Source organism: Esox lucius, chromosome 21 (genome assembly GCF_011004845.1).
Source record: "Esox lucius isolate fEsoLuc1 chromosome 21, fEsoLuc1.pri, whole genome shotgun sequence".
Taxonomy (NCBI): domain Eukaryota; kingdom Metazoa; phylum Chordata; class Actinopteri; order Esociformes; family Esocidae; genus Esox; species Esox lucius.
The window spans coordinates 2166180-2187888 of record NC_047589.1 but is presented as its reverse complement, the minus strand read 5'-3'; the positions used below and the strand labels follow the sequence as shown (position 1 = coordinate 2187888).

The 21709-nt window shown below is 40.8% G+C and overlaps 1 protein-coding gene across 1 annotated transcript in view; it reads left to right on the top strand.

The window, feature by feature from the left end:
- The window catches only part of cdk13 (cyclin-dependent kinase 13), a 29462-nt gene extending 8128 nt beyond the window's left edge, over positions 1–21334 (top strand). Inside the window, exons 5-14 of the mRNA XM_013139548.4 lie at positions 8651–8821; positions 9415–9604; positions 12897–12953; positions 13112–13213; positions 13344–13421; positions 14138–14254; positions 14345–14476; positions 14605–14804; positions 17127–17612; positions 19818–21334. Coding sequence (XP_012995002.1) covers positions 8651–8821; positions 9415–9604; positions 12897–12953; positions 13112–13213; positions 13344–13421; positions 14138–14254; positions 14345–14476; positions 14605–14804; positions 17127–17612; positions 19818–20509 — 2225 coding nt within the window. The 3' untranslated portion in view covers positions 20510–21334. The remainder of the gene's footprint in view (positions 1–8650; positions 8822–9414; positions 9605–12896; positions 12954–13111; positions 13214–13343; positions 13422–14137; positions 14255–14344; positions 14477–14604; positions 14805–17126; positions 17613–19817) is intronic.
- The last annotated feature ends 375 nt before the right edge of the window (positions 21335–21709 follow it).

Below are 21709 nucleotides of genomic sequence, written 5' to 3'. Positions count from 1 at the left end.
CATCCGTAAAATAGATTATCCAGAGAAGAGAAGTTGAGTGCTACCATCAGTCCTGTGTCATGCCAACAGTAAAGCATCCTGAGATCATTCATGTGTGGGGTTGCTTCTCAGCCAAGGGAGTGGGCTCACTCACAATTTTGCTTAAGAATACAGCCATGAACAAAGAATGGTACCAAAACATCCTCTGAGAGCAACTTCTCCCAACCATCCAAGAACAGTTTGGTGATGAGCAATGCCTTTTCCAGCATGATGGAGCACCTTTCCATAAGGCAAAGTGATAACTAAGTGGCTTGGGGAACAAAACATTGACATTTTGGGTCCATGGCCAGTAAACTCCCTAGACCTTAATCGCATTGAGAACTTGTGTTCAATCCTCAAGAGGCGGGTGGACAAACAAAACCCCACAAATCCTGACAAACTCCAAGCATTGATTATGCAAGAATGGTCAGGATGTGGCCTGGAAGTTAATTAGCAGCATGCCAGGGCAGATTGCAGAGGTCTTGAAAAAGAAGGTTCAACACTACAAATATTGATTCTTTGCATAAACTTAATGTAATTGTCAATAAAATTAAGGCTACATTATAAGATCAGATCAAAAAACATGTCCATAGGGTAATTGATCAGTACAGTATGTATATTCCATATCAAATAACCAGATGAGAATAGAGAAGATTTAGGCGGTCAACATTTCATATACAGGTGCTGGTCATAAAATTAGAATATCATCAGAAAGTTGATTTATTTCAGTAATTCCATTCAAAAAGTGAAACTTTTATAATGTATACATTCATTCCACACAGACTGATATATTTCAAGTGTTTTTTCTTTTAATTGTGATGATTATAACAGACAACTAATGAAAACCCCAAATTCAGTATCTCAGAAAATTAGAATATTGTGAAAAGGTTCAATATTGAAGACACCTGGTGCCACACTCAAATCAGCTAATTAACCCAAAACACCTGCAAAGGCCTTTAAATGGTCTCTCAGTCTAGTTCTGTAGGCAACACAATCATGGGGAAGACTGCTGCCTTGACATGTCCAAAAGACAACCATTGACACATTGCACAAGGAGGTCAAGACACAAAAGGTCATAGCTAAAGAGGCTGGCTGTTCACAGAGCTCTGTGTCCAAGCACATTAATAGAGAGGTCGAAGGGAAGGAAAAGATGTGGTAGAAAAAGTGTACAAGCAATAGGGATAACTGCACGCTGGAGAGGATTGTGAAACAAAACCCATTCAAAAATGTGGGGGAGATTCACAAAGAGTGGACTGCAGCTGGAGTCAGTGCTTCAAGAACCACCACGCACAGGCATGGGTTTCAGCTGTCGCATTCCTTGTGTCAAGCCACTCTTGAACAAGACACAGCATCAGAAGCGTCTCGTCTGGGCTAAAGACAAAAAGGACGGGACTGCTGCTGAGTTATGTTCTCTGATGAAAGTACATTTTGCATTTCCTTTGGAAATCAAGGTCCCAGAATCTGAAGGAAGAGAGGAGAGGCACATAATCCACGTTGCTTGAAGTCCAGTGTAAAGTTTCCACAGTCAGTGATGGTTTGGGGTGCCATGTCAAATGCTGGTGTTGGTCCACTGTGTTTTCTGAGGTCCAAGGTCAACACAGCCATCTACCAGGAAGTTTTAGAGCACTTCATGCTTCCTGCTGCTGACCAACTTTATGGAGATGCAGATTTCATTTTCCAACCGGACTTGGCACCTACACACAAAGCCAAAATTACCAGTTCCTGGTTTAAGGACCATGGTATCCCTGTTCTTAACTGGCCAGCAAACTCGCCTGACCTTAACCCTATAGAAAATCTATGGGGTATTGTGAAGAGGAAGATGCGATATGCCAGACCCATCAATGCAGAAGAGCTGAATGCCACTATGAGATCAACCTGGGCTCTCATAACACCTGGGCAGTGCCACAGACTGATCGACTCCATGCCACGCTGCATTGCTGCAGTAATTTTCAGTTGGCCAACATTAAGTAATATTCTAAATTTCTGAGATACTGAATTTGGGATTTTCATTAGTTGTCAGTTATAATCATCACAATTAAAAGAAATATACATTTTAAATATATCAGTCTGTGTGTAATGAATGAATATAATGTACAAGTTTCACTTTTGAATGGAATTACTGATATAAATCAACTCTTTGATAATATTCTAATTTTATGACCAGCACCTGTATATGGTCTCAAAGCCAAACTGACCATGTGGATGACTTATGAGTAAGTATTAATTTGACACATTCAATAATTTTTAATTATTGATTTTGTTTATTTACTGATGACCAGGAACACATGCCATCTATTTGGGCTAGGCCTGATCTTATTTGGGTGATTGTTTGGTCAATAGGAAATTGGTTGTCTAATATCATTTTTTTGTTAAACAGTATGCCTTTTTTCATAATGCGTAAGACACCATGCTGAATTGCATTTTGTAGTCGACTTATTTGACTAGTAAAATCTCTCTTGCAACTATTAGCCTGAATATGCTTGGTAAGTCTCACCAACAATCTCACACACCTTACTTGGAACTTTTGGAAGGCCGACAACACTTGTCATTGACTGCTTAATTGTTCTGCACTTAATTTTGAACTTGTCAATTTCCCTCCTGGTCGAAGCTGTACTTGTTTACCTACCAACACCTAGCTACCCTAACATTTATGTTTGCCCGCTTTAAGAAAAGCAATCACAGGTTACAGGGAAAAGGTCTTGTATCAGACATGCCTTTTAGGCATCAGTGTTTCAAACTTAAGTTTACTCTTGGCATAAATGTTTAAGGCATTGCATGAATATGGGGCACAGTAGTGAAAAACAGACTCAGTAAAGTGTGTGAAGCCTCTATATCTCAAGTACAACCAAGTCTTGTGAGCCCTTCTGAAGTGTAGTTTTACAGTACATTTTTGTGGTAAGATAGTTAGGAAGTTTCTGCAAGGCTGCCCTATATACATACATCAACCAGTGTCAGACCCTTCTAGAAGTCAGGAAGTCCAGGGCTAACAAAATATACAACTGGGCAAAAAAGTTTTTAGTCAGCCACCAATTGTGCAAGTTCTCCCTCATAAAAAAATAGGAGAGAGGCCTGTAATTTTCATCATATGTACACTTCAACTATGAGAGACAAAATGAGGGAAAAATATCCAGAAAATCACATTTTAGGATTTTTTTATGAATTTATTGGTAAATTATGGTGGAAAATAAGTATTTGGTCAATCACAAAAGTTAATCTCAATACTTTGTTATATACCCTTTGTTGGCAATGACAGAGGTCAAATGTTTTCTGTAAGTCTTCACAAGGTTTTCACACACTGTTGCTGGTATTTTGGCCCATTCCTCCATGCAGATCTCCTCTAGAGCAGGGATGTTTTGGGGCTGTCGCTGGGCAACACAGACTTTCAACTCCCTCCAAAGATTTTCTATGGGGTTGAGATCTGGTGACTGGCTAGGCCACTCCAGGACCTTGAAATGCTTCTTACGAAGCCACTCCTTCGTTGCCCGGGCGGTGTGTTTGGGATCATTGTCATGCTGAAAGACACAGCCACGTTTCATCTTCAATGCCCTTGCTGATGGAAGGAGGTTTTCACTCAAAATCTCACGATACATGGCCACATTCCTTCTTTCCTTTACATGGATCAGTCGTCCTGGTCCCTTTGCAGAAAAACAGCCCCAAAGCATGATGTTTCCACCCCCATGCTTCACAGTAGGTATGGTGTTCTTTGAATGCAACTCCGCATTCTTTCTCCTCCAAACACGACAAGTTTTTACCAAAAAGTTCTATTTTGGTTTCATCTGACCATGTGACATTCTCCCAATCCTTTCTGGACCATCCAAATGCTCTCTAGCAAACCTCAGACGGGCCTGGACATGTACTGGCTTAAGCAGGGGGACACGTCTGGCACTGCAGGATTTGAGTCCCTGGCGGCGTAGTGTGTTACTGATGGTAGCCTTTGTTACTTTGGTCCCAGCTCTCTGCAGGTAATTCACTAGGTCCCCCCGTGTGGCTCTGGATTTTATTTCATAATTTTGTCTCTCATAGTTGAAGTGTACCTATGATGAAAATGACAGGCCTCTCTCATCTTTTTAAGTCGGAGAACTTGCACAATTGGTGGCTGACTAAATACTTTTTTGCCCCACTGTATAAGAGACAAGTGTATAACAGTTTACTCTGGTAGAAAAATGTTGAGCTGCATGCACAGTACTGTTGATCATCCAAACCTAGATTTTGGGACTTAAAAAATAGCATGTAGTTTGTACATTTTATTTGTATTTAGCCTCAGTCTAAGATCTGAAAGGGAATTTTCTAAGAAGTGTAAATCTTACTGTAAGTGTTTGAATGCTTATGGAAGAGCAGGAACAGACTACTGTGACCAGTATCCAAAATAAACTTTTTGGCTCACCTTCCAAGGAGACTGGTAGATGAAAATATCCACCCACCAAAATAATAAATTGCCTTTTTGTGTCATATGCACATTAGTTTAAGTACATTTAATTTATATATGTGTTATGTTGAATACAAACTTTTTAATTTCTGATGATAAATGGGTTTTCTGCTTTTATTGTTTTTCTTTAGAATACTCGCCACACACAGAACAACTCGTCACCACAACCCCTCAGTATCAAACTGTTGCCGGCCTCTTGAAACTCCTTTATCTCCAAACCTCCAATTCTCACATAACGTTTTTTTTCTGTGTGATGCTACAAACATGTTTTTTATGTATTGCAGTAACATCTTCCCTTTACAGTAGTCTCTTGTAAACTTTCTTAACATTATTTGACAATACTTTCTTAACATCATTCCCTAATAACCTAAGTACTCCCCCTCAATTAAACATTCTCTAAAACAGTTTGTGAATCACCTCCCAGATTTATAACACAATCCCTCTCCAAAGCTAATGAGCAAAGGCAAATTAACAAATTAACATCCAATAACATCAAAAGTCAGCTTTTTTTGTATTAGAAAAATTCTCTACATTAAAGCTTAACTTATTTAAGCTTCTTTATGTCAATGTGACAGACACTTACTGACAGTTCAGCACAAACGTGCACATACAAAGACAGCCAGTTACTTCTCTCTGACCTCACTTGCTAGCTTGATACTCCGAACGTCGGGTGCAGGATGTTGGTTGCTGTGCTCTGATGCTCGTGCGATAGTAAACTGCATGCAAGCTTGATAAATTAAAAAAAGTTTTATGACATACAGTTTAGTTTTTCTGTTGCGGTGCATCACAACTTAGTGCCACCGCTCTCCGCCGGTTTGATTACAATAAGAAGGAAACATTGGGTACAAACATTTACCTGGCAGTGTGGCGGATTTATGCGACAAATGTAAAATCTACCCGCGTTTTGTGCTTGGCGGGTGTGCTCGGTGACTGTGACGTTAGCATAAAATGAATTACAAATATATTTTATGTACAGCCTGAATTAACATTAACAAACCTAAAACTAAACCCTGGGGAACTCCTTTATCAGAAATTCAGATATAACACAGGGCTCAAAACAAAAAAATCTATTAAGGAGCCATTGGCTCCTATAGGGGGAAAAAACAGGCGTCAAATAATTTTTTTAAGTGCCACATAACAATGCACTTACTTTTATTCACCTTGTTGTGTGCATGTCTCTCCTCTTCCGACTTATGAACTATATACAATCGTCATTTTATTTATTTTTTTACATAGTATCTGAGCCAGTGTCACTGCCACTGACCATGATTATGTCCATATCACTGAGTGTAGTTTGGCCGTCATAAATAATACATAAAAAATTAATATAGCAGACGAATAAATAATCACAACATAAGGCTACGGCGCATGAACTGGAGATTATATCATCATGAACCGAACCGTAGCCTACTCGCCTCACAGCCCTGAAAATTGTGAAATATCTATTATCTACAAAAAGCTGTTTCTAAACAGAACTATCCAAAAAAACTATATATATATATATATATATATATATATATATATAGCCTAATCCGTAGGAAATGTGCATTTCTCTCTTACGCGTTCACTAGCCAGATGCGTAGAGGTTTGGGTCATGACCGAAAGGACAAGATCCCAGATACAGGCGGCCGAAATGAGCTTTCTCCGCATGGTGGCTGGGCGTTCCCTTAGAGAGAGGGTGAAAAGCTTGGTCACCCGGGAGGAGCTCAGAGTACAGCCGCTGCTCCTCGCCATTGAGAGGGGTCAGCTGAGGTGGCTTGGGCATCTGTACCGGATGCCTCCTGGACGCCTTCCCGGGAAGGTGTTCCGGGCCCGTCCCACCGGGAGGAGACCCCTTGGGACTATGTCTCCCAGCTGGCCTGGGAACGCCTCTGTGTCCCCCCGGAAGAGCTGGAGGAAGTGTCTAGGGAGAGGTAAGTCTGGGCATCTCTGCTTAGACTGCTGCCCCCGCAACCGGCCCCGGATAAGCAGAAGAAGATGGATGGCGTTCACTAGCCTACTGCAAAGATCACAAGTCAGTAGGCTATCGTCAATCTAATCTTTGCAGCTGACAGAAAACACTTATTAATAAACAATTAAAATGTCTCATTGCAAACCATAGACAATAGCATATAAGAGGCGCAAACAGAGCGTAAATTGCAGGCGCGGTTCCAAATGGCTGTTATTTCAAATAGAGCATATTTTAAACTAATCGGTTAACCGATTTCAACTGGCTAATGAGGCTTGGCGGTCGGTCAAGACATTTTTTTGTTTTCGCCATAGTGAATGGGGGCCAGACTATGTACAATTTAATGAAGTTAACAAAACAAATGAAGCAAAAACACATGTATTCCTATTTTAATTGATGGCCTGCTGCATTGAAGTGGTGTTTGAAGTCACCAACACTAAAGTGCTTATTAGTATTAGGTCTGGATTCTAAATCTGTTGTGAGAGAGATATGGAGGCACTGTCTTTTAAGTTTTCCAGAATGTGTCTAGATTCTCATCAATCTCAGTGTATTTATATACACACAGCGATTATATCCATGGGTACAATTTTTTACTGTACTACCAGCATAAATACAAGCATTGGTTTAGGGCTGCAGCTATCGATTCTTTTTGTAATCGATTAATCTAGCACTTTATCGATCGATTAATCGAGTAATCGGATACATTTTTTGTGTTTGTTTTTGAAGAACCAAAACAAATAATACGTAACAAAAATGACGTGGGTGTAAAATTATCAAGCATTAGGCTTTTATTTCTCAACAGAGGTATTTATTTCCAACTCCAAAAGTTTGGCTCAAAAAGTTAAGTGCCAAGTTGGCATTGCCAACAATTATATAACAATATACAGTTAAGTGAACTTACTGTAACATGCATAACATGTATTGTAAAACTAATATGAATACAAACTTAATATGATGAATATATACTCTTAATATATAAAGAAAACGCAGAGTTTTTGCCTCGAGGAATTTTTGTAATCGAGTAACTCGAGTAACTCGAGGAATCGTTTCAGCCCTACATTGGTTATAAGCATTGGTAAACGCCCTTACTATTCGGTAAACATTCGTTAACCTAAAAATGTGGTTGATTAAATAAAATATCTTAATATATCTTAATAAGCGTTATTTTCTTTTAATGACTATTTTCCATCATAGCCGCCGGCTGAAGTTGGCTGAGTCTGGGAGGTGTTTTAAAACCATTTATAAACATTCCGCTGTCTTCAAGTGGAGGAATGTCCAGACCACATCTACCCAGGACAGGTTGTCCCACCAAAATGTACTGACTGATGATTGCTAGACAAAACCTGGGCAAAGAAAATACCTATTGGAACAATATGCTGTTGACAGATTAGTCAAAAGTGGAGTTGATTGGCTAAAGAACCTCATACCCAACCCTAAAATGTGGAGGATGTTGGCATTATGGTTTGGGGCTGCTTTGCTGCCACAGGGCCTGACAAACATGGCATCATTGAGTCAACCATGAATTTCACATTGTACTGGAGAATACCTGAAGAGAATGTGAGACCATCTGTCAAAAAGCTTAACTGAAAATGGATCTTGAAACAATCCTATCTGCGAGGGGACTTGAAGCAAGCATGCATGCAAGCCTTTGAGCACTGTTTCCCAATCCTGGTCCTGGGGACCCAAAGGGTTGTACATTTTCGTTTTTTGCCCCAGCACTCACACACCTGATTCAAATTAAAGACTTCGATGATAGGTTGTGTAAGTCAAGTGTGAGTGGTAGGGCAACATTTGAAACCGGTGTGTGAGTGCATGGGCAAAAACAAAAGCGTGCAACACTTTAGGTCCGTAGGACCAGGATTGGGAAACAGTGCCTTTGAGAATGATACAGTTGAAGTACGATCAAGTAGGCTGGACAGAAATTCCTCCCAGTTGATGTAAGAGACTGCTAGAGAGCTAAAAGAAGCAGATACATGTTATTTCAGTTAAAGGGGACATAGTTTTGTTGAAGTAAAGAATTATTATCTTGCAGTGTAATTTAGGTTGCTTTTATCTGTCAGCAGTGTGGAAGTGAAGATTACTTATCCATGAAAAAAGACTCCTTTCCAGGGGGTGTATTTACTTTACCATATGACAGAGTTGTACTAGCAATGTTTTCATGTTTAAAACTCAGTTTATACTCAATGGAAGTCTTACTATGCATATGTTAATTTTCTTTTAAAATATGCTTCCCTTTTACCTCTGTCCCCTCGTTGTAGCTGAGATGGTGGCCTTGAAGAAGGTGCGTCTGGATAACGAGAAAGAGGGCTTCCCTATCACTGCTATCAGAGAAATCAAGATCCTCCGCCAGCTCAATCACAAGAGCATTATCAACATGAAGGAAATAGTCACTGACAAGGAGGACGCCCTGGACTTTAAGAACGACAAAGGTCCATATGACAGGCCGACTGTATGATCATGCCCTCTTTGCAAATGGCACTCCACAGACTAAATCAACTCACAGATGTCACACTCATTCCACAGAGGGCAGGGTTTCTGCAGGTTTTCACTTCTCCCTTGTACTTTATTAATTTGGGTCACAAAGAAACTCTCCTAACTTGGTTGTGTAGGCAAGTTATTCTTAAATCTCAAGGCCCAGGAACATGAATTCTTTTCATTGAAGTCTAAGAAGTTGTCACCGGTGTGCTGCCGGTTAGAGTTCTAAGACATTGAAACGCTTCCTGGTATCTGTGGGAGAGGTTTGAGGACCACTGGTCTAGGCCTTAAAGGAAAAATTCACTCTAACAATAATTCATATTTTTTGTCCACTGTTTAAGTCACTAATTTATGTTCATGTCAGAAATCATGTTCTTTAAGATGTCCTGCTTTTATAATAACATGTCTCCCTAGAAACCAAACACTGGTAAACACTAGGCCCTCCATGGAATGATTTTGATAACCTTGCCTCACAGTTTTCAAGGGAATAGGGTGTATTTTGTTTCCCAATTCATCTGTTCTGAATGGATCCATCCTCCTTTAACAGGTGCATTCTACCTGGTATTTGAGTACATGGACCACGACTTGATGGGTCTCTTGGAGTCTGGCCTGGTCCATTTCAACGAGAGCCACATAAAGTCCTTCATGAGACAGCTTCTGGAGGGTCTCGATTACTGCCACAAGAAGAACTTCCTGCACAGGGACATCAAGTGCTCCAACATCCTGCTGAATAACAAGTGAGTGCTCCTCAGGGAAGCTAGCCTGCATGTGCCAGATCAGTGAGTGGATAGTAAAAAAATTGCTAATCGAACGCAAAGTGTTTGGTTTCTAATACTAGGATTTGCGTCTGACTGTGACGTACCTTATACATCTATCCTAAAATGCCCAAGCCTTATCTCACTCACTTCCAGTAAGGCATCAGGTTGGGCTACCTGCATCAAATAATCAATTATAGCTTAGAGGGCCTAGTCTGTTTTTTGATCAACTCCAAGTGCTTTGCTAACTGACCTTAACACAGCTGACATGGTGTCAATGATACGTTCTCAACAAGAGCTCACACATGCCTTGTTTGAATTACGCAGGGTAGAAATGGCAGCGGCGCACCGTCTACATCTGAAAGTCTGGCGATGTGCCTGAAACAGAAATTACTTGTTTTCTGTGAAAACCCATGTTTACAATGGCCTCAGTTGGTAAGATGTAACGTGGAATTTAACACTAGGTCCATATCAACCAACTTCAATTAGACTTCGAATATTCCCATGGTAACCTTTGAACCATAATAAACCGCATGTTGAGCCAGTGAGCCTGATGCCAAACAGAACCACCTGACTGCAGTGTTTTTCTCTTACTGTAATAACAGCGGGCAGTCCGCCGCTCCTACATTCTGATGCTCCGCCACAGGAAAACAAGCTGAGGGCAGTTTAACATGCACCAGCATCAGAGCAGAACGTATGCACCCAACGATTGTAGTATCAAATTAGCTAGTGAGGTCAAAGAAACGTAACTGGCTGTGTCTGTGCACACGCTTGTTTGTGTTGAAGTATCAGCAATTGGCTGTGACATTGGTCAGAGAGTAAGTAATTTAGAAAATACTATTTTGATGTCATTATTGTTGTTGATTTGCTTATCCTGATTCGCTTTGGAGAGGTGTTTTGTTTTAATTCCAGCCGCACTATATTTTCCATTCCCCCACTGTAATGCACAAGGGATACCTTTTGCAGAAAAACAATTAAGTGCCGCAGTGAATATATTGTACAAAATACTCAGGTGTTTGTAAAGCTTCAAATATAATGTGAAATCATGGGGCACTGTGCTACATCCAGCAAAACTATGTTTTAGCCCTTTAGCTCCCAATGCAACACACAATACTGTACATGGAATTCATGTTGCCTCATGAGCTTGTAGCTAGTGGCTTTTATTAGTCTGTGAGGTGATTCTTGAGCGGTTTTAGGTGATGGTTAATAGAGTACTTAGATTATCATTAGAGAATGATGGTAAGATAGGGAGTTTTAGCGTGTTGCATTTGTCAGACAAATAGCAAATTTGGTAAAACAGTTGACCGGGCAGTTGTAATAAGTATTCCTATTACCTTTTAGATAGTTGGAGGCTTCTTTCATCTATAACCTATTTTGTTATTTAATTTTTTTTAAATAAAAAACTCACAATAACCTGGTTGCATAACTAATACTTTGTTGAAACACCTTTTGATTTTATTACAGCACTCAGTCTTTTTTGGTAGGAGTATATTAGCATGGCACATCTTGACGTGGCAATATTTGCCCACTCTTCTTTGCAAAAGCGCTCCAAATCTGTCAAATCTGTTATCTTCAGCTTTCTAACCCTGACTAATGCCCCGGTTCCAGCTGAAGAAAAACAGCCCCAAAGCATGATGCTGCCACCACCATGCTTAACTGTGGGTATGGTGTTCTTTGGGTGATGTGCAGTATTGATTTTGCGCGAAACATACCTTTTGAGATTATCACCAAAAAGTTAAACCTTGGTTTCATCAGACCATAACACATTTTCCTACGTGCTTTTGGGGAACTTGATGTTTGTTTTTGCAAACTTCAGCCGTGCTTGGATGTTTTTCTTTGTAAGAAAAGGCTTCCGTCTTGCCACCCTTCCCCATAGCCCATTCATATGAAGAATACGGGAAATTATCACATGTAGCACACAGCCAGTACTTGCCAGAAATTCCTACAGTTCCTTTAATGTTGCTGTAGGCCTGTTGGAAGCCTCCCTGACCAGTTTTCTTCTCGTCTTTTCATACATTTTGGAGGGACGTCCAGTTCTTGGTAATGTCTCTGTTGTGCCATATTTTCTCCACTTGATGACTGTCTTCACAATGTTCCATGGTGTTACGAACCCTGTGGCTCTAGCAGTCTCGGGGGGATGGTACATAAAACATAAGACCCGTAACAACTGATTGGGTTTTTAACCAGGGGATGTGTGATGTGATTGGGTACAGGAAAAAAGGAACAGGTGGTGGAATTAGGAGGGGTGTGCTCTGGTTGGTCCACCTCAGCAGTCAGGCGATGCTCTCATGACTGCCAGGTGGGAAACACCATCGAGCACAATGCACAACACATGGTATATTTAATACTTTGGAAATTCTTTCGTACCCTTCTCCTGACTGATATCTTTCAACAATGAGATCCCTCTGATGCTTTGGAAGCTCTCTGCGGACCATGGCTTTTGCTTTGAAATGCAACTAAGAAAATGTCAGCTGAACTTCTATTTAACATGACTTTGAATGTGATTGGTTAATTCTGAACACAGCCACATCCCCAGTTATTAGAAGGTGTGCACACTTATGCAACCAGGTTATTATATGGTTTTTATTTTTCATTTTTCCCCCTCGTAGATATCAGTTTGTTTTTCTTTTGAATTGTTCACATTATAGGTATACTTTGTTCTGACATGATTTATCTGTCTCATTCTTTTACATCACAAAAACCTGGCATTTTAACAGGGGTGTGTAGACTTTTTATATCCACTGGATATTAAGCATTTAGTCTACATTTAATTTAAATAAGTGTTTGAAAGTAATATGAAATACATCTTAATGTAGATATTATGGACTAGTATTCCAATATATTTTTATGAACAGTGATAAATTGATTAGGCTCACAGATCAATCCCCATTAAAAATGTAATAGCCTAAATAAAATACACAAGTAAACCCATGGTATGATTATAATGACTTTTTTAACGTTTTTAACTAAGACTGTGTGTTTACTTTATTTATTGACCTTTTTAAATAGCAATTTAAAATGTTTTTACCTGTTGTTCAAACGCGTTATGCAGAAATTAGCTGGTAAAAGCACACTGGGAAGTCAAAGAGCAGTTACTTCGCAAGACATAGCCCCACTATGAACTAAACACTCTACCGCCATCAGTGAAATCCTCATGGTCCTAATACCATTAAACTGCCCCAGTACATTTTGTTGTGGTTTTGTAGCTTTTCAAATATCTTGCTGGTTTTTAGGCTGCATTCCTAAATAATTGTTTTTGTCTTCTCTCCTCGAGGGGTCAAATAAAACTTGCTGATTTCGGACTGGCTCGACTTTACAACTCAGAGGAGAGGTAATGGCTTTCATATTTCATCACTGCTCGTAGGTGTTATCTTTGAAGATGTCTCGATCTGTCCTCTAGATTAAGTATAGTGGTTTTAGCTATGTTTTAGACAATATCACTGAAAGGTACTAATGCTTTGTTCGTCTTCCTGTCAACCCGCATCGTAGCCGACCATACACAAACAAGGTGATCACCCTGTGGTATCGACCCCCAGAGCTTTTGCTGGGGGAGGAGAGGTACACACCATCCATTGATGTGTGGAGCTGCGGGTAAGAGACTAAGTTGACATTAGGTGTGGCATTTCACCGGTTAAATGGATTCTTGAGCAATGGACAAATTATTGTTGGGTTCTATAAAGTAGGTCTAGCAGTCAGACTTTTTTTTTTGTCTGAAACCCAGGTGCATTCTGGGAGAGCTGTTCACAAAGAAGCCCATTTTCCAGGCCAACCAGGAGCTTGCCCAGTTAGAGCTGATCAGGTAAGTTTTGGAAAAAAGTTACTTACTGTAAATCCTTCCATGTGTTATCCTTTATCGTGTCTATTGTTGCCATTGTGGTGTAATAACTGCCTAGTCTAGGAGCTTTTATATAGGTCTAATGCTTTATTGAAAAAGCAAATTCAAAGTTACGGCATCTGTATCCAACACAATTTGCGCTTGCAGGGCGCATTCAGCCCTCAATATTCTTTGCAGTATTAATTAGCATATTTAATGCTTCCTGTCTTTTATCATTTCAGTGGTTTATTAGCGTGCTGGGCAAATTTCTATCCTCATATCAACCCAGACCCGATTAGACCCCCTGACAGATTTTTTTGACACCTGAAATTTGGGGAAAGAGCTTTGAGAGGTTAAACCCATGGAAGTTGGACTAAGTTTTGAGAGATTTTCTCCTGTGGTTTGGTTCAAGGTTGACTTCTGGACTGAAAAGCGTGTTATTTTTGGCACCCATTTCGGCTGTTGTAGCTTTACTCAGCTGGTTACTGTAGTGATTTGGGGGGATCGACCCATGGAGTCTAACTTTAGGGATTAGTACTGAGAAGCACCACTTCAGAGGCATTGGTGCACTGATTCTCTAGACCTGTCTAACCAGTAATGAGTAATAAATTGTTCTATTATTTTCTTCAATAATGTTTTCACTGTCTTCAGCTATATCGTTTAATTGTTAAACTGTACTATACTGCTGCTTCCCATTGCAGTCGTATCTGTGGCAGCCCCTGCCCAGCTGTGTGGCCGGACGTCATCAAGCTGCCCTATTTCAACACCATGAAACCAAAAAAGCAGTATCGGCGGAGGTTACGAGAGGAGTTTGCTTTGTAAGTCCGTCCAATCGTTTCAGTATTGGTGAATTAAAACACTTATTTTCCTTTTGTCTATGGTTGACTAACCGCTTCTCATCTGGTTAGTATTCCGCTATCGGCCCTGGACTTGTTTGACCACATGCTGGCCCTGGACCCCAGTAAGAGATGCGTGGCAGAGGCAGCACTAAACAGCGAATTCCTCAAAGATGTTGACCCATCCAAGATGCCCCCACCAGAGTATGTTTGGCCAAAGCAATTTTGCATTCAATGTCTGTCCCATCGCTTATGTTTTCTGTTTACTTTTCAGTATATTTTTCTTATTTCTTATCTTGACTCCTGTCCTTCTCCCCATCTCTCTTCTACAGTCTCCCACTATGGCAGGACTGCCACGAGTTGTGGAGTAAGAAGCGGCGGAGACAGAAGCAGATGCCAGAGGAGCTGTCAGCTTCCAAAGCACCCCGTAAGGAGCTCGGCCTGGGAGAGGACAGTCGTAGTAACACCCCCCAGGGCTTCCCTCCCCCTGGTGGGGTCAAAACCCAGCCTTTGGCTGCTTCAAATGTTCTGGGTGAGTGAATCGTCTTAACCGTTTGACGCGTACGGTCACACCAGTGTGGTCAGGCTAGAGTGGTCCCTGAAGCGTACGATCACACTGGTGTGATTAGAACGTCATGTTTAGAACACACCATTAGCATGCCTAGCTACAAGTAACGTAACAATGGCTGGTCAGACCGCCAGTTATTTACTCACATTTAGCTCAAATAGTGTTTATACCTTTATTTCCTGATTGTAATTGTTTCAAGACCATACTATAATATTAACCAGGTAGAAAGCATTCAAATCGGGACAAGAAGTGTTACTTACATACCAACAGACAGCCAACACTAATACACAAAAACAAATGATATTAGCGACTACTACCGATCAAAACCATTGCAAAAACTTTCTAGAAGTTACGTTACCCGTTGTATGCATTTTATAGTTTATTCATTTTCACTGCACTGAATTACTGGTCACGATTTGTTAGCTAGCGGGCAGCTGACGTTTGTTAGCGGTTAGCTGACGTTTTCTAGCTAGCTACAGTTATAAATCAACCAACTTTTGCAGCTCTTAGAATTCGAGTCAACGAGAGAAGCTTGCAATGCAATGCATGTAGTGTTCCTTACCTAGCAAGGTGACTGTTCAAATTCTGGAGAGTACTGAAGTCACGTGCAAAAAAACTCACGCTGGGGGGTCGGTAAGGAATATTTGAAACTCACGGGTGAAAAGGTTAAATCAAGGACCGCAAAGCCAGCCCACCTAATGCCTTGTCACTTTTCACACTTGCTGTTGTCATTAATAAAATGGGCCACAATTAAGCTTGCCTGTGTTTTACAAAAATGGATGACAACAGAGAGAGGCAGGGTCCTATCATGTAACAATATGTGACTAAAAATGTAGGTGCACACATTCATAAAGAGGTTTTGGGATCTGTGTGATTAACAATTTCCAGTAAACCAACTCACCTGTGGTTGTAGTGTTTCTGCTCTTTAATTTCATAGATTCAGTGCCAATCGTAGCCTAGCTTCGTCAGAGGCTGGAACTCTATCTGGGGGATGAACTTCTAGATTTGATACTAACAGAACTTTGTTACTTACTAAAATAAGAAGAAATGACACTTTGCTACAATGTAAAATAATGAGTGTACAGCTTGTATAACAGTGTAAAATTGCTGTCCCCTCAAAATAACACAACACACGGCCATTAATGTCTAAACCGCTGGCAACAAATGTGAGTACACCCCTAAGTGAAAATGTCTAAATTGAGTGAAAATGACCCCTCTCCAAACATAGCACTTATGGTTGTGACCATAAAGCTCTATTTAGGTGTTGTCACTCCGCCCCAGCGGCTGTGAGGCGTGTCAGGGTGTTGTCGGACATATTATAACCAAGCTTTTTTGCGGCATTGGTGTAGTGAAGGCTTCTTTCTGGCCAAATATTCAAGGGTATTTTAACTTTTGATCAGGGCCATTTGGGTGATTTCTGTTATTGCTGTGATTTAAAAAGGAGCCAAATAACTATTTGATAATAAATCGCTTTATATGATCACAATCCATAAATATTTTTTTTTTTTTTTGCATGATCAACCATATTTTCAAAATCAATGCCAAGATTTTACAATTTCTGCCAGGGTATGCAACTTGTGAGCCAAAATGTATGTAAAAGGTAGACATTTTTGTGTAGTAGATCTGTAGACAAATGTATGAATTTGAAGGCCATTGTAAATAAGCTTATCGAAAAACAACACAGGTTTACTGTAGAGTAATCCAGTCAAGAAGAATCATTCAACACAATGCCATTTTGTAAGGTATTGAAACAGTCAAAATGTATCATGAGAGGGTGGAGACAGGTCCCTCTTGTCTTAGACTAAATTTCAGGTGTTGTTGAATTTCCAGTTTTTATCGGTTTTGGTACTTGTGTATTTTCTGTACACTTTAGCATATTCTTTGAAAATAATTCATAGTCTATAATATTATTAAAAAAGAAAAAATCATTCATAATTCTGGAACCCCTCGTGGTTATTGATTCATCAAATACCTTTTTATAGTAGTGTTCAAAATTCCTCTGCAGTGTGCAGTGGGTATTTAGTAGTGTCATTGTATTTGATGATTTTGTGTGGCATCTAATTTATATGAAAAATAATAGGGTTTTGCGAGAAGACTGGGTTTAAAGCAATACGGTTTGAGTTTTGAGAAGTGTGTTTATAGGTTTGTGAATATGTATTCCTCATTCAGGAAATGTCAGCAGTTGTGAAATACTTTAACACACATACTTTAACTGCTCATTGTGTAAATTAAGAGGTACTTTTCAGTAAATTCCTTTGATGTAATATTTCCTTTTTTCTCCCGAAGACCAAAAAGGTCCCACCTCCCAGCTGACCCAGGAGCAGCTTGCAGTCCTCCTTAACCTGCTTGGCCAGTCAAAGAGCACAGTCAACCCAGCCCAGATCGCCAAGGTCAACCCAGAGACCCTGCAGCAGCTCTCTAAGGTCCTGCCTCCAGTGCCCACTGATTCTGACCGGCCACCAGAGCCGCCGCCTCCACCCAAGCCCAACAAGCCCCCTCAGCTGGGTGGAGTGCCCCGCACACCACCCATGCCCAAGCCTCCGTCACCTCCTACCCCGTCTGCGACTCAGGGGAAGCCTGAAGGGGAGGCGTCAGCAGCCACCCAGACTGCTGTCACCATGCTGCTAGCCCAGCTCCTCCAGGCCCAGCAAAGCCAGAGGCAGGAGGCCGGCGAGCCAGGGGAGATGGCAGATGGTGCCAGTGCACCAGCAGGAGTTCCTCCTCCTCCCCCTGAGCCCAAACAGCCCCCGGAACCTATCCCCCTCTCACCAGGTAACCACATTCTTCTGTAAAGAATATTGCTGTATATATAACCTGCAAGCAGAAATATAATACATGAATATACAGTCTTGCAAAAGTATTCAGGTTCTCTGATATCACTACATTACAAATGGTACATGATAGGGGTGTAACGGTAGGCTTGACAGATGAAAAATGTAATGCTTTTTCAGGATGAAATCATAGTTTTCCCCAGGATTGGGGGGGGGGGGGGTTTGTGTGTCCTCCGGGATTTCCGCCTATGATGGAGTCTGGTTGGTGAGAGGGGCAGAGGTCTTCGCTGCAACTGTTGTTTGTAGAAACTTGGCTTCTTTATGTCTTGGTTTTAAATGCTGTATCATGTTACTTTTATTACTTTTAGATTACATTCATATTAAGAGGCATTGAAAAACAAATAGGAATAGTCTATAACCAACTGAACACCTTTTGCGGGATCAATTAATGTTAGAGTTTACATAGCTAGCCAAAAACGGAATTAGCATTTTACCTTATGGGTTGTCCCGGCTACACTGCCTTCAGTACTGGGTTTCTAAACCATTGTTTTTTACTTCAATATGATTGGGCTACATCTCCACATTACACGCTAAAGGTCTGTCAGATATTCAGTCATTCCAATTAATCCAATAAACCTCAATCTTCTGGAATCTGACTTTTTATCTGAACATAACCCAAAATCTAATGATGCTTAAGCCTGTTCTGTTATTTGTGTTTTATTCATGTTTTTATTGCTTCAAAACATTTTTGAAAAATAAATGGCAATTACTCAAAGGGTATTGAAGTTGTATAAAAATTAAGATATCCATAGCTTTTCGCGCATAAACTAAATCTGTAGTAGTCTGATGATTTCCTCCACAACCAACATTGTCAAAATGCTGCAGTAACCCCCAGCATGCGAATGCACGTTTGCAATCAAACACCCGCATAGAAATAAGATTTACCCATGCAAACGTATCCTGCGATTATTATGGCCACCAGTGACAGATTTTCTAAACGCAAATGAAATAAATAAACTGTGATTATAAACCTGCACTCTTAGCTTAAAGTAAATGACGTCAGCAGCCAATGATAAACAATGAACAACATTTTCAGAGATGCAAAGCAAGCAGAATCACATGGCCTACCTGTATGGACGGAGTTCATGTGGCCGTGTCAAATGCAAATATTCATCCTTTGGCAGAGTGCTTCCCAACACCTTTTCTCCTCAAATGTCATGGTAAATTCCATTTAATGTTTTATCTTGAAGACAGCGCCATGTTACAGCTAACTAACAAATAGTTGCGTAATCTATTAAACAATTCCTGTAAAAGTTATTCGGTGCAATTAGTCCTGGCTGTGTTGTTCGGTGCATTTAACAAATAAACCTTGAAACTTGAGAAAGATATAACACCAGGTAGGCCTGTTGCCTGTCATTGTTCTGAGAATTATGCGTCGAGTAGATAATTAACTAAAATTTTATATGACTCGGCTAATATAACCTATTTTAGTTTTACCTTTATGTAATCAGTTCAGTTTACGGGGAACAACGAATATATACTATTTGTCAAGTTCTAAATCACTTGAAGAAATTGCTGGATTGTTTTTACGCACGTAACTCTCTGTCAGGCAGAGCAGGGTCAAAGCTAGCACGAGTGCAGTGTCATCTGGTTATTGCCCCCCCCCCCCCACTTATGCAATTTGATGAAATTTTGTGAAATCATTATTTTCTGCATAAAAATAAATAAATGATCTGTCACCACAAAAATAAAAAATTGGGGACCCCAATTGATTGTGATATATACCAAGTAAATTCTATATGATAAATGTTATAGACGGCTCAGGGTCTTACACACAAAAAATGAAATCGATTAAACCGAGAGATCAGTTGAAACTCTGTCGACCAAAGAAAGTCTTAGCTGGGGACAGCCCTAATGCTGGCTGTTATGTTATAAACATTACTCAGTGCATGAGTCAGATTTGTTATTGGACTACACTGTAGTCACGTCGCTTAGCAGAGAAATTGCCTGCAAAAGGTAACAAACGTGGGAGAGTAAAAAGGCTCCTGTATTTCCAGCATTGTAAAGTCAAAAGCACAGAATATTTCAAATTAGGAGTTAAGTATAATTCCTATTGTGATATTTATCAATATTGAGTGATATTTATTTGCCATATTGCCCATCATCCCCTTAAAACTAGCAGTGTTTTTGGTGTTTTCTGCCTTAGTTTCTGAGGGGTGCAGAGTTTCCTCCAGACCCATCCTCCCCCCTGACCAGAGGCCTCCCGAACCACCTGAGCCACCACCACGCTGCGAGGACCTTGACTACCGGCAGAAGATAGAGCCCAAGACAGGTCACTTGCTGCCGATACCAATCTCATGCGAGGGAGGAAGGCCCCCGGAGCCAGACTACCCGCCCCACCCAGGCACCGAAGGAACCGGCTATGGCACTGACTACAGCCGCCCACCCCCTCCTCCATTCCCTCCCACTGGTTTTGGCGATAGTTACATGGGCCACATGTTGGGGGGTGGCTTGCCACCCCATACTCTGAGGGAGGTGTTCAGCAGCGGCACTCAGGCACCTGGCTCATCTTCAGCCAGTGGGCCTATGGTAACCTCGCTTCAGGAGCCCTACCCTCCAAGTGCAAGAAGAGCGGTAGGTGGAGGTGGCAGCAGCATGGTGTTCAGTGGGGACAAAGACCACCGCTTCAAATACAACCATAGCCCCTCCTTACCTGCAGAAGGGCCACCCAACCCCACCAGCATCCACCTCTATAACCACACCACCCCTCCCCCACCCATTCCACCAATAGGCCAGTCCTGGGGCTCTCCATCCCAGGCTGGTGCCCCACCTATGCCCGTCGGCTTCAACCCACACGTGAATGCAGCTGCCATCCGAGGACGAGGCCTCCCCTTCTGATCGGCAGTGGCATAGCGAAAGGGGTAGGATTTGACAATGGACATACCCCAGAATTGAGGACTCGAACTGAGCCCAAATCCTCAGGCAAGGCCAGAGGGATCTGGAAATCCACACTTGATTTGTATTAATATTAAAATAAAAGTATCTGTCTAGAGCATTGTGTTCCTCCTGTATCTGGAATGTGATGTGTGTTGCAGGAGGAAGAGGTGTTGAATAGGAGAGGGCTTTTCTTGCTCATACCATTTCGTATTTTTTTTTTTTTTTGTAATCTATTTTACTGCTGTGTTTTAAATTAAACTTACCTTTTTTGAGTGTACATTTAACAGGCTAAGTATGCATTTTAAATATGTAAGTTAGCCTTTCTTTAATTGATCCTGGGCAGACTAGTATTAATTTTTTGCACTACTGGCTAAAGTAGGTGAACGATTTAGGTATCAAATGAAGTGCTAGATCTGCATAAGTTTAGATAATTACTAGTTATGTAGTTTTTTTTGCCAAGAATATGTTCAAACCAGGTTGGTTCAGTTGATCAGGCTCCTGGCTGAGAGAAGGGGCATGTTTTTGATGGAAAAGACTATTGGTTCCAGAAAGATTAGTAGCACTTGGGTGACTGCAGTAAAACTGATAGCTACTGAATGACTTGATGGAAGAAGGCTGTGTTCACTTTAAATTCTACAAGCCCTCTGCCAATAGCCATATTAAAATCATACATGAAACAAAAAGAGACATGTAACCCAAATCCAAAAAGGAAACAAGCAACAATGTCTTTTTGTACTAAAATGTATTTTTTTTGGGCAAATGTTTATTAAAGAAATGCCAACCATGCTTTTGACTTTTTTTATGAACTAGAGTTTGATGTTTTAACAAAGTAATTATGCAGCTATTTCTACCATGTAACAGTAGTGAGCGCATGCATTTTCACATGTAACAAACATTGGACATGCTGACCAGTGGAGGGCAGTATAAGACAACCGACTGCTGGTCAAGTATTTGACAATTATCTGATCTACAACACGTACATTGTTAAGACAAAGGAATTAGGTATTTGTGTGGGTGTGGAAACATGGTGAAGCAAATAACGCAGTCAAATTTTTTGCCCAAGACCTTGTTGTCTAATGGTCAGACGGAGACCTGGTGAGGCCTACGAGCCACAGTGTCTCAAACCCACTGTGAAATTTGGTGGAGGATCGCTGATGATCT